General features: G+C 55.2%; 1 protein-coding gene across 2 annotated transcripts in view; it reads left to right on the top strand.

Annotated features, from left to right (window-relative positions):
* The first annotated feature begins 1,723 nt into the window (after positions 1-1,723).
* The window catches only part of DLG3 (discs large MAGUK scaffold protein 3), a 76,918-nt gene continuing 62,023 nt past the window's right edge, over positions 1,724-16,618 (top strand). Inside the window, exon 1 of one of the 2 annotated variants that reach the window (XM_019536364.1) lies at positions 1,724-2,441. In XM_019536364.1, the coding sequence (XP_019391909.1) occupies positions 2,106-2,441 (336 nt within the window). In that variant the 5' untranslated portion in view covers positions 1,724-2,105. The remainder of the gene's footprint in view (positions 2,442-16,618) is intronic. The other variant, XM_019536363.1, reaches the window with a different exon arrangement.

Below are 16,618 nucleotides of genomic sequence, written 5' to 3'. Positions count from 1 at the left end.
GCTTTCTCCTGCTTCTCTGGGGACACCATCCCTCGGGCTAATCGATCCCTCGTTTCCCGTCTAGTTTCTGTTGTATGTGTTTGCCTGAGTTCCATAGCAGCTCTGCTCTTCTGATTTCATCCCATTGCTCCTAATTGCACACCATACACATTGCTCTAAATGATTCCTCTCCCCATTTGATGCTTGTGCCTTCTTTCCAATTTTCCCTGCATAGGAGCTAAACTTGACTAGACATGTTTCCTAAGAGGGAACTGTCCTTGTTGTCTCTGTACTGCTGGACCCTGAATCACTGTAGAGGCCATCTGAACCTGTTGGCATTTGTGCCTCTGGTACTGGAGTGACCACTTGTCTGGGGGCCATGAGAGCTGTACAAAGAGCACTGCCCTCCCTCTGCCTGCCCCATGGGTTTCTGTACCTACAGCTGCAAAGTGCTTCCTTTACTGTCTTGTGGTGGTCAAAGTACTGCAAAGAGCCTTCAAACTTTTCTGCGGTGCTTTATGCCCCTCCTTGCATGCACTGAGATGGCCATGCCTGAAGGCACAGCACTGGTTGCAGCAAGGGAGTTCATGACTTCTCTGGCAAAAGACCAACAGATGTGATGGTCCGGGAGAGAAGGATGTTGGTAGCATTGGGCTGACAGGTGGCTCGCAGCCTGCCCCTGTTTGTGCCCATCACCAAGCCACCAGGGAAGCTGGCAGGACTGTCCAGGGCAGGATGGCAGGGAGCAGTGGTGCACCAGTCACGCTCCATCCACAGAGCTCTGCACGTGGGGAGCCTGGGCCTGGGCCTGGACCTGGACCAGCGAGGTCACACTGGGGCATGGGTGCTTACTGCAGTCCCCAGGCCACGGTTCCTCACTTGCTTATGCCAAAACACACCCGTGTGTGCAAACTTCCAGCTAACATTCGCAGTGCCTGGTGTGCCATGGCTGCCCAAACTGATGCGCCTTGCCCATGCTAGGCCGGCAGGCTGCTCATCTTAGGCAAACCTTGGACCTTTTCTGGCTGTATGTTGGGTCACTTGTTGCTGGGAAAGCCAGAGATTAGGCTCTTTTGTCTTGCTATTTCCTGTGTGCTGAGAGGGGAGTTTCCTTAGCGTATTTTAATGCAGATTCTGGCTTTGTTACCCAGTAATCACCCTGAAGAACTTCTCAGGTTTGCTCCCGATAATTAGATGGCACAGCTTCGGTGCATGCAATATCCCTAGCTAGTCCCTGTCCTCAGTGCAGGGAGCATTGCGAATAGTGAGATCACATCCTGGTTAGTCATTTCGTGTCAAGTGTCTAAGGACGGCCGCGGTGCCTGGATTTGGGGGATCGCCCAGCTGTGAGCGCATGGGTGATGATTGCACATGTATACGGTACGCCGAGTGTCACCTGCGGGGCAGAGTGACCGGGGGGGGGGTCCACCTACAGCTTCCGCAGGTCGGTGGGTGCGGTGAGTGTGCTGAGCGCGTCATGCCCACCGGGACGGATGCTTTGCCCCCTGCGTCCCAGGGCTGCGGCTGGCAGCTGTCTGCATGAGGGGCGAAGCTGAGCACGAAGGAGGCACCGGTGCCTTTAAGAGCTGCTGCTTTACATTCTCGGTGCTGCTGCGGCCCTGCGCCCGGATTGGCTGCGTCCGGGAGAGCAGGGAGGCTGGAGGGATGCTCTTGCCTTCTCCCTTCCCATCCAGGGACCAGAAGCAGCAGGATCCTCCAGCCTGAGCCAGGCAGGTGAAGCAAGCCGGACCCGGGGAGGAGCCTGCCCGCCCGCACGCAGGGGTCCCGGGCGCTCCCTCCCACCAGGAAGGTTCATGAAACCAAGCAGAGCGAAGGCTGCACAGATGCCCCCCAGCCAGGCGCCTGCCTGGGGCTGACGGGGACCTGCGGGCACCTGAATGGCAGGCGACGCACAACGCCACAGCTCTTTTCTATTTTTTTGCTACCCTTTGGAGATAATAGATTTGTAATTCTATTTTTTTTACAGCCGGACCTGGACCTTCTCTGAACAGAAGCGGGGAAGGGGGTGCCTGGAGGGAGCGGAGGCGGACGTGTTTTCTGCTCAGGGAGGGGGGTCTTTTTCTCCTTCCCTCGCCCTTCTCTCTCTTCCCGGCGGGGTCTATGCTATGAAAGCCAATATGCACAAGCACCACCACTGTTGTAAGTGCCCAGAGTGCTACGAGGTGACGCGAATGGCGGCCCTGAGGCGCATGGAGCCTCCCAGCTACGGAGAGTGGCAGCACGAGCAGTATGGCTATGGGGGCTACGGCTCACAGACCCTGCCGTCCCAGGGGGGAGCCGCTCCCACCCCCAGGAACAAGAACAAACTCATCCCCACCTCCCGGGACAATGTCCCTGCCCCCCTGAAGCAGGGGCAGGGGAAGAGCACGCCCAAGATGAACGGGAACAGCACGGGCTGGTGGCCAGAATGCACATGCTCGAACCGCGACTGGTATGAACAGGTATGGGACAGGTCAGCTCCCCGACGCCGGCGCGGACGAGGAGGGCAGCCTTTTGTTGCAGGGCTCGTTAACATGCAGCCAGCATATTAGACACGCGTTGAACTTCCGTCGTCTAGAGCGCACGGGCATGCAGGGGCTTGAGGGACCGGCCTGGCCGGGGGGGCGGGCAGGGGGGCTAATGCAGAAGGGGGATAAATCATCCTCAGGGGTCGCATGTTAGCAAGAAAATGGTGTCTGACGGCGCGTCTGGGCGCTCCTGCAGTGCCCTGGTCGGCCGGGCTGGTCTCGTGGAGGAGGCGGTCTGCAGGGGGCGAGGACTGGCCTCCTGGGGGCTCCTGCCTGGCACAAGCGGGAGTGCCAGGGCAGTGGCTTGCGGACGGCCTGGCCCAGGCGTTCCTTGCTTCTGATGCAATCACCCAAAGTCTCGATGATGTCAAGGCTCCCTGTTTACCGCGCACTGGGCATGCTGGCCTGGGGGCAGCCTCCAAGGCTGCTGGCGCCGCTGGCCCTCGCTCGCCAGACCGGCTCCTCGCCCTCCACCGGGCTGGGGTGCCAGTCTCCCACTCTTCGTCTCCCACTCCCCATTCCACTCGACTGTTATATAACCAAGATCTGGTCTCTGCTATGCTGGGTGCTTTCTGCCCCATTTCACCGCCTTCATTGCTTCCCATGCGCATCCGTCTTATTAGGGCTCTCTTTCCAGCCCAGTTGCCAGCTGTCTCTCTTTCCCCTTTACATGGAGAGGCCATTCTTATTTTGAACCCATCAGCCAGCTGAGAAAATGGTTGGAGCCTGTTTGCAAAGCAGTAAAATGGAGGCTAGACCCAGCCTGAGAAACATTTTACCTTGCTTTGGTGGAAGACATTTCAACCTCTCTCTCTGCCTCTTCTATTCACTAGCTTCAAACCTTACCTGGGGCTTTTTGTTGCCCCTTCTACCTGTTATTTTCAGAGTTATCTGCAACCAAGATGGACACACAATGAGCAATCAGAAGTCACCCCCCCATTCCCCCCCCGCTTCAGGACCTCTGCTTTCCTTTATATGCTTTTCTTAATTAGTGTCTGAATATCTGGGGCTGGGGGAAATAATCTGGTTTGAAACTGAAGCTCTCACATGGGCATTTACAAAAAGCACCCAGAAACAACCCTGCTATTGGTTTCTGTCTGCCTCAGCCTCCCTCTTCGTCTCAATCCGTCTCCAGCTTTCCTGCTGACTCCTGGCGAGCTTTCTCATCCCTTCTTTGCTGTAGCTCCATGCAGGGCACTGAGCTCGAAGAGCTGAGACAGGGGCGGGGAGACTGAAGCCCTCTCTGTTATTCCTTCCTTACCCATCCCCCGGGCCTGGCAGGTGGGTGCTGGCATGGCCAAGGGTCCCCGTGAAGACGATTACAAAAGAAGATGGAAGGAAAGAAGTGCCGATTTCCGTGCTGCCATGGCTGCCTGGCTGCTCCATCAGCCAGAGCTGGGCTGGGCAGAGCACCGTTCACGTTTGCAATGGTGGAACAGACGTCATTGTCTCTTTGTGATACGGCCACTCGCTCTAGCGCCTGGTTTGGTCCGAGTGTCCACAGATGGGAGCGTGCTGCCTTCGCTGAAGGCACAAATGCAAAGCCATCTCCTAGCCGTGCAAAACAGAGCATGAGCATGAGCCCTGCCTGTGTGCAGGGCTCTGTGGTCGTAGCCAGGGTCTGCATGTATAATGTGCCGTGCATGTGGTATGTGCACAGACTCTATCAGAGAAGGCAGAATTGCTCCCTGGTGTGCAGCAAATATATGCAGTGGGTAAAGCTTTGCAGCAAACACCATAGCCGTGTTCCTGCTCTGCTATGAAGGGACAAAATGTCTGGGTCTTTAAGCATTCATGTTCTGCACAGTCCGGTTGCGGACAGAGAGACAAAAGGTGATCAGATGGGGACAGCTGTGTGTGGCTGGCACAAAGCAGATGGGATTGTGTTGGTCCTGGGAGACCAAAGAGGGCCCCATAGTCAGGCTAGACCTCATGGGGTGCTGCAGATACAAGCCTCTCTTTCTGCCCAGATCATGGTTGCGTCGGGGATCCTGGGCTGCCCCTTTCCATTAGAGACGTGTCCCTGGAACCACTTCCAACAGTGGAGATGAAAACGGGAGCGCAGGCAGAGGGGGGCTGTGGGACTGCCAGCCCCACGCACTCAGCCGCGGCCCTACCCCTCTCGCTTCTCTTGTTGCAGCCTCTTTCCTCTGTGCCACACATGTCAGCAGATGCACACGCACTCGGGGTACATGCTCAGCTGCCGGCGCGCACGCAGCACGCTTTGACATGCAAAATGGGCCCTTGCTCACAGGCTGCACACGTTCCCACATGGTGCATGTTCACTTACGTCACTAGCACCTGTACTGTGTGCACCGTTACCTGGCATGTGGTACTGTGCCCACACATGCTGCCTTGCACTCAAACACGCCGCAATCGCAGACATGAGCCTGCGCCTCCGCCCACCTCCCTTCCCCGCCTCTCCTCACCCTTCGCCCTTTTTCTGGGGCACGGTTGGGCTCAATGCGAGTGACTGAGAAGCCTCTGCCCCCGATCCGAGGGCAGGCAGGGGAGCCCAGCCGCCCCGTCCCCGCGCATTCTCTCTGTGCTCGGCGCCCTCCTTCCTGGCCCCTCCGCCCCTTCTGCCCCTCACCGCCCCAGTCCCCGTTTGCCCCCATTATTAATTCACACATCCCTTCTTCTTCCCTTTACTTTTTCTCCCCTGTTTTTTTCACCATCTCTCTCTCTCCTGTTTCTTAGCTATTCTGGTTTTCCTTTGGCTTCCCTGGTCAGCCATTCCTCCCCTCCCTGCTTTGCCCACCAACGTGCTGGGAAAGGGCAGCGAGGGACTCTGTAGCAGAGGAATCGGTGCCACCGTATGCAGTCTCCTAGCATGCGGGAAAAAAGGCAGCGAGTGCAGTTCCCTTGCAGGGCAGCATCCCTGATCCGCAGAGCGAGGGAGCCCGAAACCCCTCCTCTCTTCTGCACACTGACGCCCACAGCTTCTCCCGAGAGGCGCTGAGACATTCCCACACCTCCATCTAAGGCCACTCCGATGTGCTGTGCTGAAGCCTGCTCTCGAGTACATCCCTTGTGCTCAGGTGCTGGGGCTGGGTGCTGATGCTTGCACTCCCCGAAGTGGGGCCCTGTCCCCTGGGAAGCCAGCAGGCCCTGCAAGCTCTCCCAGCTCGTACCAGCCTCGGCTCAAGGGGCTCATCTCTGCCAGCAGAGGTCCAAAGCAATGAGATTTTGCTCCCTGTGAAGCGTGAGCACAATAGTTAAAATGAGAGAAATCAAGGATTTCCAAGGACCCACGATAAGATTCTTTGAGGCACTAAGGATTTCCTGCAAAAATGATGAAAAAAGTGTCTATGATGTTCCCCACACCTGCTGGCTGGGGTGGGATGCAGCCATGCTTTAAACTGAACTGCCGGTGAACTTAGCAGGTATCCCCCATTTCTTGAGGCCTGCTCACCTCCCCTGGCCGTGCTTGATCTGAAATGCCCTCTCGTGCATAAAGATCCCAGGGAAGCAATAGCTCTCCTCTCATTCAGCGGGCTTCTCTGCACTGCTCTGTCACTGCTGTGCAAGTCAAAGTAAAAATGGCAATCATTGCATTAGGCAGAAAAAGCCTGTGCAGGCGGAGAAGGAAAGCTGATGACGGAGGTAGGGGGAGTTCAAAGAGCATGTCTAAGCAATGGAAGTGGGCTGGTAAAGGGTATGGCCCAGTGCTTGTGTGCTGCTGGCACTGCTAAATTGTCAGGAGGTCTGCGGTGTGTGCGTAGGGCTGACCTTTTCTGGAGATGCGTGGGGGAGCCCGGGGGCAGCACGGCAGGACATCCTCTGCAGCAGGACTCTGACTGTGCCGGTACAGGTAAGGGAAGCAAAGCAACAGGCACTGATGTGCTTTGTGCATGTCTGGATGCGGGGGGCTCGCCAGTGAAAGTCGTGCCACCCAGAGCTTGGTTTTCTTTGCTTCCTCCCTTAAAACAGGGAGTGACGTAGGGTATTTGGGGCACTGGGTGCAGCAGGCTCGCTTTTCTGGCAGTGATGCCTCTTGAAGACTCGAGCGTTAGCAAGAATGAGGATTTTGCACCTCAGAGCTGCGTGGCTGGATAGACAGCAATGACAGCAGGAAGACAGCATGGATAGAGGGCTGTGCAAATGGTTGGGAAGGATGAAATGGTTGTCAATATTAAAGTGCCTCACCCTGGGGGGGGTGCCCGGTTTTGTGCTGCTGCGAAAGAGAAACAAAGGAGCCCCTCTAGAAACAGTGAGAGGGTGACCCCATCCAAGGCTCAACCGGGGAGGGAGAGGATCCATGGTTGGAGAGATGAGCATTTCTGGAGCTTATCTTGCAAATATCAGGGGAGATGCAATGGGCTAGCCGGCCAGGAACCGCTGATTGCTTAAGCGATGCAAAAGGCAAGGTTGGAAGGAAAGAGATAAATTGAGAGGAAATAGGCTGGAAGCCAAAAGTGGTTATATTTGTTGGAAAGGACCGATGCCCCAGATGTTGCAGGAGCGGTGGGAGGAAGGGTGAGAGAGAACGGGGTGCCGGGGACAGCGAGGCTGGAGGTGGGGAGGTTGGCAGGGTGACGTTGCTATGGCTACTTCTGTTCTATTCATAGAAGAAATTAGCTAAATCTTTGCACTTGAAGGTAGGGGAGGAGGAGGAGGAGGAGGAGGAGGAGGGATTCTCAGCATTTCGTGGAGAAGGAGGCGAGAGGAGCCAGAGCAGGAAGGGGGTTCAGTTTGCCTCCCTCTCTCCACACCTGCCGTGTAAAGAAATGCTTGTCGCGTGTTAAGCTCTGACCCATGCAGCAGGTGGAAATGGGCAAGGGGAGATCTGCAGGCCAGAGACGAGGTTTGGTGGAACGGCGTTGGCGCAGCGACCCTGTCAGCTCCCCCCAGAAGGACTGGGAGCACTGGTGCATCCCAGCGTGGCCGGCATGCGCCACCGAGACTCCTCCGTGCGAGGAGCCAGCTCTGCCGGGTGCCGGGGACATTCTCTGTGCAATAGGCTTTGTTGTAATTAAACATTTCCACCCTTGAGAGGGCCGTTTCTAGGAATTAAGTGTAGGTGCAAGTCTGGCAGAGCCCCTCCCCACTGCGCTGGGGCCGAGGGCACGGGGCATTGCTGGTCCTCAGGTGCTTGCGCCTGCCCCAGTACCGTCCCCTCCTGGGTTTCTTTGCCAGCCCAGGTGTTGTGCCAGGTCCTTCCCCTGCCTGCCCCGACTCGCACCTGGTCCATGGGGCGAGTCCAGGGCGTCTCTCCTCCCTTCAGTCCTCTCTTGAGTGATTTCTGCCCTTACACAGATCCATTCACCTGCTCCTCACTCAGATGTAAGTCTGTGTATGCTCCCAGCTTGGCCCCCAAACCTCGGTGCATTTCTCAGATCCCTTCGCAGAGATCTTGCCCTCGGCTTCAGTGAAGCTCCTTGGTCTCTCCCCCAAACCTCCTGCTTCCCCTGCAGGCACCTGGCCTCCTGGTCCTGCAGGTGCTTCCTCTCCCGTGTCGTGCAGGCCCAACGAAATGCTGCCATCGGGATCGTCGTCTCTGCCCCTTCTTGCTGATGCAGCCGCGTGTCACCCTTGCTTCTCTGAATCCTTTCACCTCCCATCTCCTCCTGCCTCCTCCTTGCAGCCAGGACTCTGCATGCTGTGGCCCCCATGGACCTAGCCTCTCAGTCTCATCTCCATCGCCCGCGGTCCCTTTGCCCCTTTGTCAAATCCCCCCACGCATCGGTGTCTCCTTCCAGAGGCACCGACAGGGAGGAAGGGAGGTGAAGAGCTCAGCCTAGACCACGCTGCACAGATCCACGTCTGTTCCTAAATCAGCCCAGCTCTGCTGGCATCAGGGGCACCGCGCCACTTCATGCCAGCCGAAGATCTGGCCACTTACTTAAGTGGATGGTTGCATGTCCATGAGGGAATAGCAGAGGGAGGCTGAATTGGAAATAGGCCACCAGAAGCGGAAAGATAATGCTGTTAATTATTGGCATACGGACTGTAGCTGAAGCCATCTCAGGAGAGGGAGCTGAGAGAGGAGAGGGCCATCCAAAAGTGGGGAAGGAGAGGCGCGGCACGCAGAGACGTGCAGCAGGGCAGGGGCCGGGTCTCGTGGTGAGGAGGCCAAGGCAGGGAGGTTTCTGCAAGAGGCAGACGCCTGGAGCGGAGAGATGGTCTGTGCAGAGCACATTCGTGGCAAACGAATGCCTGGCGCCTGCTGAGAGTTGGCAGGGTGCGGTCCCTTCACACGCCACGGTCGGGCATTGCAGGCCCCTGCACATGGGGCGATGGTCCCTGCCCCTCCTCGTCCAGTCAGCACTGCAGGGCATGGCAGCCCAGTCGCATGGCTTAGGCTCAGACCCAGAGGGCCAGTAGGGATTTGCCTAAAAAAGAAGTGCAAAAGTTGGTCTAGTCTGTGCCAAGAGGCTGCTGCAGACTGGAAAGAAAGTGCATTTGCAGGTCTCCTCACTCTAAGGGAACAGCTGGGGGGAGGAAGCCGTACACAAGAACCGTGCAGAGTTATCATTGCTTCTGTCTGGGGAAATCTCTCGTGCAGCTATGGCCCCCTTGCCAGGCTGACAGGGACGGGGCAGGAGGAGTACAGTTATTAGGGAGGTTTAATCAGAGTCCCAGCGTTCAGACTAATCAGGTGTTTGCCCAGCACCTGGCCCTACCATGTGCTGCAAATCGAGACCCCTCAGCACCTCCCAGGACTGAGCCCAGAGGATCAGTGTTCTCTCTCCCTCGTTCCTGTGGTTGATCCAGCTAAACGCGATAAATCACAGTGAACAAGGCCGACCCACTCTGCACCGGGCTCTGCCTTCTCCGTGTGAGAGAATGGCTGATCGCTCCCGCCAGAAGAAAGTCTCCAGCTGCGCGCCCTCGTGACACACGTTGTGGGAGGCAGCTCTCGCGGCACGGGAAACGGTGAGCAAGTGCCCGTGTCAGAGCACAACACGGTGTAATTCAGAACCACCTCCTTACATTGTTATTGGTGGTGCAAATCCAAGCTGGCCCCAGGAGAACAGAGCAGCACGTCCCAGCTGGGAGTCCCCACTCCTGACTGACTGGTGGGGGGGATACCCATCCTGGCTGTCAGGGGCTGCACATGGACACAGCACAGGCCAGGGGCTCATCCCAGGAGGAAAGAGAAAAGTCAGTCATCCCAGCTGCACAGATCATTGCACAGAGCACCCCTCCAGAGCATCACATGCATCGTCCATCGTGGCCCCCACATGGTAAAGGAGACGAGTATTGGACAGTGCACTAAAATCATTGCCCTGGAACTACTTTTTAAATAGAGCAATTGAATTGTTTTGGGTTTTTTTAATGTAAATGTGCAGGAGGTGAGGTAATAATCATGGGTTTAGAGCAAGGCAGCTTGTAAAACTAAGCAGTGACTTATAGGAAGTTGGTGTATTTAAGTGGGTTGGGACTGAATGGGCACGTCTACATGAGACTCCAAATGCGCAGTAAACTAATTCATCATGGCAAAAGGCGTGTTAGTCTACTCTGCATTACCATCGTTTAAAAGGCATGCGCCAGGGCCACTGCGCAGCAGCGCTGGTTACTGCACATGGATTTAGTACCTGGTAATACAGGTACTTAAACTTAATGCACCGTAACTCTGGTGCATTAATGAATGTGTAGACATGCCCAATGAGGAGTCAGGGATCCTAGATCTGCCTGCAGTCTGATCTCTCCCTGGGCAGATCACAGCATCGCCTTGTGCCCCAGCTTCTGCAGCACTGAGATGGGGATAATACTGACCTCTCTCTGTGAAGGGATGTGAGGTACGCAGATGAAAAGCACTATGAGACACTAATGAATGGGTTTTTGAACACACATGCATGCCCACTGTGTTTAAAAAAACAGACAGATTCCCAGAGGGAAAATGTTGTCAATTTGAAGCTAGGACTATAAATATGTCAGTAATTTAAGGGCTGTGCAGCATTTAAAAACCCAACTTTGAACTGAAACGTGACGTTTGGACGCCTGCTAACCCAAGGGATGTGCAAAGGTGAAAATCCTTGTTGTGTGTTGGGATTGCTGTAGTGACTAGCATGGGGCAGCAGGACACTGTACGAGCCACCCAAAAGTACTGGCGGTGCCTGGAATAGGGATAGGGTGCAGTTTTCAGGATGCTGCTGTCACAGAGTCACCCTTTCTGTTACCTTGGTTTACTCCTGTTGTAACAGTGCTTTGGGGTCAGGGTCTTGGTTTGCTTTTACACTGTGCAAAAATTGTTTCTTGACATCTCATCGATAGTTATTAAATGCATAGCAGAAGGTATATTAAAAAAACCCAAAAAATATTTGAACTCCCAAAATCAAGCATGCTCTGCTTTTAATGATTTCCCTTGTTCAGTCTCTTTGCCTCTCTTGTCTGAAGGTTTTTAAAGAGAAAAACCACTTGCATGAAAGTCTCACAGAACAAACTGTTCTTGTGAAGGGAGAGAGTCAACTTCAGTAGGTAACGATCAGGGCAGAAGGGAGTCGTGGGTGCCCGGCACTTCCGAAAATTGGGTCATTTATTTTAGAGGTCTGAATGTGGAGCGAGATGTTTAACTTTCAGGTTTGAACACACTGGCCTTAATTGTTTTTAAATGAAAGTTTAGATTCTGCAGAAGCGGGTGGCTCTTTCTGAGGAAAGCTTCCTTTCCCATCTGTCCCTGTTGCAGTGAGTGAGGTTTTTTCCCAGTCTCTGTTTAAAACCCCAGAACCAAACACTGAAGAGCATAGCATGCTATGTTGCTGCTCATGGATATGTTAAACCTTGACTACTTGAGCAACTCTGCCAAGGATCCTTGCAGGAGGGGTTAGCCAGGCAGCTGGTGATGTTTTAAGTTAGGTCCATTGCGGTCTGTGCAGAAGAGTACAGGCTGCTTAAATGCAAAGGTGATCTTGGTGTGAGGTATCTGCAAATTGCAGGTGGCTCTCCATAGTACAAAGCTTACCAGGTTTTAAAATCTCCAGTTCCCACCTTGAAGGCTGGATCCTGGGAGAGCTAGGGACACTGGAGGGGTCTGCTATTATTTATCTGTAGTGTGAAAATGCCTTGGGGGCTACCCACGGACCTGGACCCTTGTGTGCTGGGCGCTGGGCAAAGCTGGACCAAGAGGTCTGTCCCCTGGAGCTTGCAGTATTTGGGTGCATGTACCAAGCATCACAGGAACATGGAGATGTGTCTGCCTTGTCAAGGGAAGGGGACAGGAGGACGGTCCTGGGTGGTCCCCCAGCTGTGCTTCCAGGTGCTCAGACCGTGGACACCTGTTCAAGCCCTGTTCAGCACTTTGCAGAGGTTTGCAAAGATGAAATCCTGGTGTGACAATTCTCCTGTAGCACTTCCCACGTGATCTCTCTGATATTTCCAGCGTTGCAGAGGCATGGCAGTGGATGCGTGACTTGGCCATGAGCCCCCTTTGGGGTCACTGAGGTCAGAGAAGGTTGCACGTGATTTTGCAGTCAACCTGATGGCATTTGGAACAATGCATTTACTGTTGGGAATCAGATTCACCCTTTTATCTGTGGCAAATACTTGTAAAAGAACTTCAGCCTGTGGATCACTGTTTTCATACAAAAAGGTAAAGGCAAATGGTGTTTTCCTGGCCAGTCCAGTCATAGTGTAGGGTTCCCTTCCTAGTGCTTTTCCAGGCTTATAAATTCCTTATTGTTTGGAAAAATATTTGGATATTCCACTTAGCTTTTCATCCCTTTCTCCCTAGTCCAAGCTTGGAATTCCTAAGCTATCCCCCCACCATTTGGAAGCAGCGCCCCTCAAATAGTGGCCACCCCTCCTAGCTTCTCAAGCTGTGATTTTGGGAGATTGCACAGGCAACAAAAGGCAGCTCCAGAAAGAGGCAAGTGGACCGGGTTCCCACAATAGTCTCTGGCCCTCCCTCTTGAAAAGTGAAGAACTAGAGGGAAGACCAAAGGCATGATGCAATGCGGAGTCTTATAAGAAGCCCCAAAATTCAGGAGAGCATCTCTGTGCCAAGGTGGTGGGCTCCATAGAGCAGGGACCACTTCTATTTGTACAGCCCCGAGCACAGTGCCTGGGCTCAGCAAATAATAATAATGTGATGCAGCATTTTAGGTGGAAGAGATCGGGGAGCCCCATTGAGTGTCTCCTGAATGCACCCCTCTTCCTCTGGATTTCCTGCATGGGATCACGCTCTGCTCCTGCGGCATGCCTTACTTACAGTTCCCCAAGGAATCAGGAGCATAGTTAATTTGCCAGCATGCTTCCGCTGCCCAGGCAAAAATAAAGACATTGCCTCCCCTCCCCCTGCCCTGGAGGGCTCAGTGCCTGTGTTTGCAATTGCTTTTGTTTTTAGGTTCCCTTCCTGGTCTTGGGCGCCTCAGCTCTCTGAGAAAGGCAGGCAACCTACAAGCATGGGGTTCTCTTCACGTGGAAAACCAGGACACGTGTCCAGATACCTCTCCTGTAATAGTCAGCTTCGGGAACAGCTCCCAGCAGGAAGCAAATGGGAATTTCCTGGACTGAAGTCCTTCTGGCCATATGTGACTTTTTTAAAGCAGCCACTCGCACATTCATGTTCTTCTGGGTCCCATCTGGAGCCTAAGTGGAAAATTGTGCTCCCAGCCGTACTTTCAGACATGAAAATCAATAGCGTGGAATGGCAGGGAAGGATACTCCGTGCACGGCGTGGAGCAGTGCGGCGAGCAGGCGAGACAAAGGGTGTCCTGAGGGCTTTAGGGCTGCGCAGGCGCTGTGCGGTTTGTGGGCTGTTAGTAACACAGCAAAGAGGCCGTGGTGGGCTGTGCGGGGACAGAAGCTGGATGAGCTTCTGTGGCTTCCCCCAGCAGAACCCAAAGGCATCGATCGGGCGAAGCGAGGTAGTGATTGTCGTTTGCTAAACTGTCCCCCGCAGGGAACCGCATTCACCGTTGGCTCTTCTGCGATTTGCCCACCCAAAATGGCCTTTGCCACTCCCGGCTCCTGAGAAGTTTTGGCCCTTCGTGGGTTTGTAACCACGAGCTACAAAACTCTTTCTTTTTTGCCAGGAATGTGAGATGGGAATGTGAGAATGGGACTGGCCTTGGCCCGGGATATGCAGTGCCTGGCCTGGCCCAGTGCCCAGTTCAGTGTTTCCTATCTCACAGCTGATCCGGCTACCTCGAGGAGCTTCATACAGCCAAAAAGGAGAGGTGCCCAGCTTGACACCAGGTGCTCCCAGGACCTTACCACTGTAATACTCTTCTTCTTCCATGTGCGGGAGGAGTTTTGCAGGAGCATTTGCAAATGGCCCTGTTTGCCGGAGCCATTGGAATTAGCTTGCATAAAAAGCCATTGTTTTGTAGCAAATAGTCATGGCTGCAGGAGAGATCAGAAAGCATCTGAAAAAATCTAATTAACTCCCTCCTGCTTCGTTCTCATGATCAGAGCCTTCCAGAGTCAGACCAGCGTCTCGGTCCTTTTGATTAAGTGCAAACAAGGAGTTAGACGTTCAGAAACGACAGAAATGCCACACGAAAACGTAGGAGCAGCCGTTAGGGATCTTGCTAATACTGCTGCCTCTGACAGTGGCCACTACAGAGCCAGCTGCTTCAAAGGAAAGTACAAGAAACTCTGAAGTGCACAGCAGAGTGATCATACGTCCCTCGGGAACGTAGATTCATAGGTTTAGGCCAGAAGAGAATATTTTGACGATTTAGTCTGACCTCCTGCGTAGCGCAGGCCAGGCAACATTACCCAGCCATTTTGGTAATAGTCCATAATTCAGCAGGAAATCCAAGCCCCCACCATGACAGGTTTCTGATGCCCTGAGGCAGATTTGATGTCCCTTCCTTCCAAAACCCTTGTTTCTTTTTTAAATATTTACTGTTGTTCACGCAGGCATGGGAGCCATGTTTTAAATCCTGCTAAACTCATGGCCTTGCTGCTACCTTGTGGCGACGAGCGTCATGCAGTTGTGCACGCTGAAAAGTAATGTTCTTTACCCGTTTTGTATTTGTGACCTTTCGCATCTCGTTGAATGTTCCTTTGTTCCTGCATTGTGGAAACGGGTGAATGTGAGTGTTATGAAAACATGTTTCCAGTCTCCCTGCTCCCGGCCATTCATTGCTTTGCAGGGTTGATGCTGAGAGGGGAGGATCATTTCCATTCTTACTGAACCTGTCGCTTTGGAAGAAGTGGGGTGAAGGCAACCCATTCTTGGGGGCGCGGTGTCCAAGGGGAGACTAACGATGTGGTGGAAACAAATGTGCAAAAGCTGTGTTTGAAGACAGCAGCAAGGGGGGCCTGGTAGAGTAGGCGTATTGTCCTGTGCACGGGACCAGCATCAAGGCCAGAGGGGTTGCACAGGGCTCGAACTTGGGAGGAACTTTCCGAACTCTGTCCTTTGGTTAAAACAGGCCATGTTTTGTGAGGAGAGTGGTCTTGTGGGAAACACCTATTGTCCCTTTTACTGCTACCTAGTCCCAATCAAACCAGCTTGTCTTACTGGAAGCAAAGGCACACACGTGCTCTTCAGAGAACCCCCCAGCCTGTTTGTGGCCAGGACATACTGGGCAGGTGGGGGGCAGGGAGGTGAGGGGGCAGATGGGTCTGGCTAACAGTGGTCATTGCAGCGAGGCCTCCCCGTGCCAGGTCACATAGCCCCTGAGACACTGGAGATGTCCGAGCTGGGGGTGGCAGGGCATGGCCTTGTCTGTGGCTCTCTGGGCCTCACCATGGGAAACGCTGTCACATCGCCAGCAAATTCATTCTCTTGGGGGTGTTTGGCGGATTTTTGTGACCGGGTGCATGCAAGAAGAGCATGTTGCAGAGCTGCTTTTGCAACCTCTTCCCCGGCAGGCATGGCAGAGGGCCTGGGTGAGAGCGGCAGGGCCTCGGGCACGACCACTCCTCCCAGGCTGGGGTCATGGCCGCCCCGCTCCTGCTGGACAGCTCCCCACCGGCCTCGCTCTGGCCCCGCGCTGCCGCTCCGGCCCCTCGGACGGACGAGAGGTCCCGGGGACAGATGGGAGCCGACAGCGCAGGGGCTGCTCCCTGCGCTCGCTCCGGTTTCGTTGTCTGGACTCTGAGCCGAGAGCAGAGCCCCGGTGATTCCCTGAGACAGCGAGTGCAGGAGCTGGAAAAGACCGTCCTGGCCCGGCGCAGTCGCTGGGTCAAGATCTTCCACCTGGGCCTGCTCCCGCTCACCGCCTGGACGTTGCGGGGCATCGTCTCCCAGGCGCTCACTTCTCCCCTCGGTGCTTCTCTCTCCCCCCTGGGCCCTGCCCTGCCCAGAGACGCACCTGGGCCGCCCCTCGTCGCTCTTACTGATCGCACCCTGCCCGCATTCGCGCCCGGGGGCTCGTGCCCGTCTGCGCTGGCCGCGTCTGGCAGCGCGTTCCCCAAGCTGTGGTTTCTGAAGGCAGCGACGGGCAAAGCAGCTGCACTGGCCACAGCCATCTCCCACCCAGCGTCTGGACCGGCCCTGCCTCCCTCCTCCAGCTTGCGTGGCGAGACGTGACTCGGTCCGGCCGCGTGCCAGCAGCCGAGGGTGCCTGGGGAAGGGAGCTGCGTGGTGGAAATCAGAGAAGCTGTTTGTTTGAGGGGAAAGGAGAGGGCTGGGAAGGGGCCAGGTGGCAGAGACAGCTCGAAAGCAGGCGCAGGAACCAAGCAGGACCCGCTCAGACAGTGCAGCCGTGGGAAAGAGCGGGGCTTTGCAGTGCCTGGGGAGACGGAGAGGCCTGTGGTCCTGAGGGGACTGAGCATGGCCGCAGTTGGGATGCTGCACCTGGGGCTCGCCCAGCTGGGACACGCTGCAGGCTGGGCAATAGCAGCTCTGGGCCATGTCCCCGACCTCCGGGATACTGCGGCCTGGTGCCAGTCTCGCCCGTGCAATGGTGCTGAGGAGCAAGGGAGAGGCCATCTCTCCGCATGCTCACATGGGCCATGCACGCGTCAGGGGACTGATGCTTGCAGCTCCCTTTCCCCAGAGTCTGGGGACCGGCCCCACCGCCCCCACCACCATTTCCCAAGGAGAAGAAGCTTGGGCAGGTCACAGCGGACGTCCCTCATGGAGCCGGGCCTGGGTCGCACAGCGGCTCGCTTGTGAGCTCTGGTTGCTGGACCGCGCGATGGTGCTGCCTCTCACCATCTGTTGCTAGCTCCTTTCTCTCTCTCCTGTCTGCCAGGCTCACTGTAGC

Source organism: Crocodylus porosus, unplaced genomic scaffold, assembly GCF_001723895.1.
Source record: "Crocodylus porosus isolate Cpor-Errol unplaced genomic scaffold, CroPor_comp1, whole genome shotgun sequence".
NCBI classification, from domain to species: domain Eukaryota; kingdom Metazoa; phylum Chordata; order Crocodylia; family Crocodylidae; genus Crocodylus; species Crocodylus porosus.
Note: the sequence above shows the minus strand (reverse complement) of the source record. Positions and strands in the feature narration are given on the sequence as shown.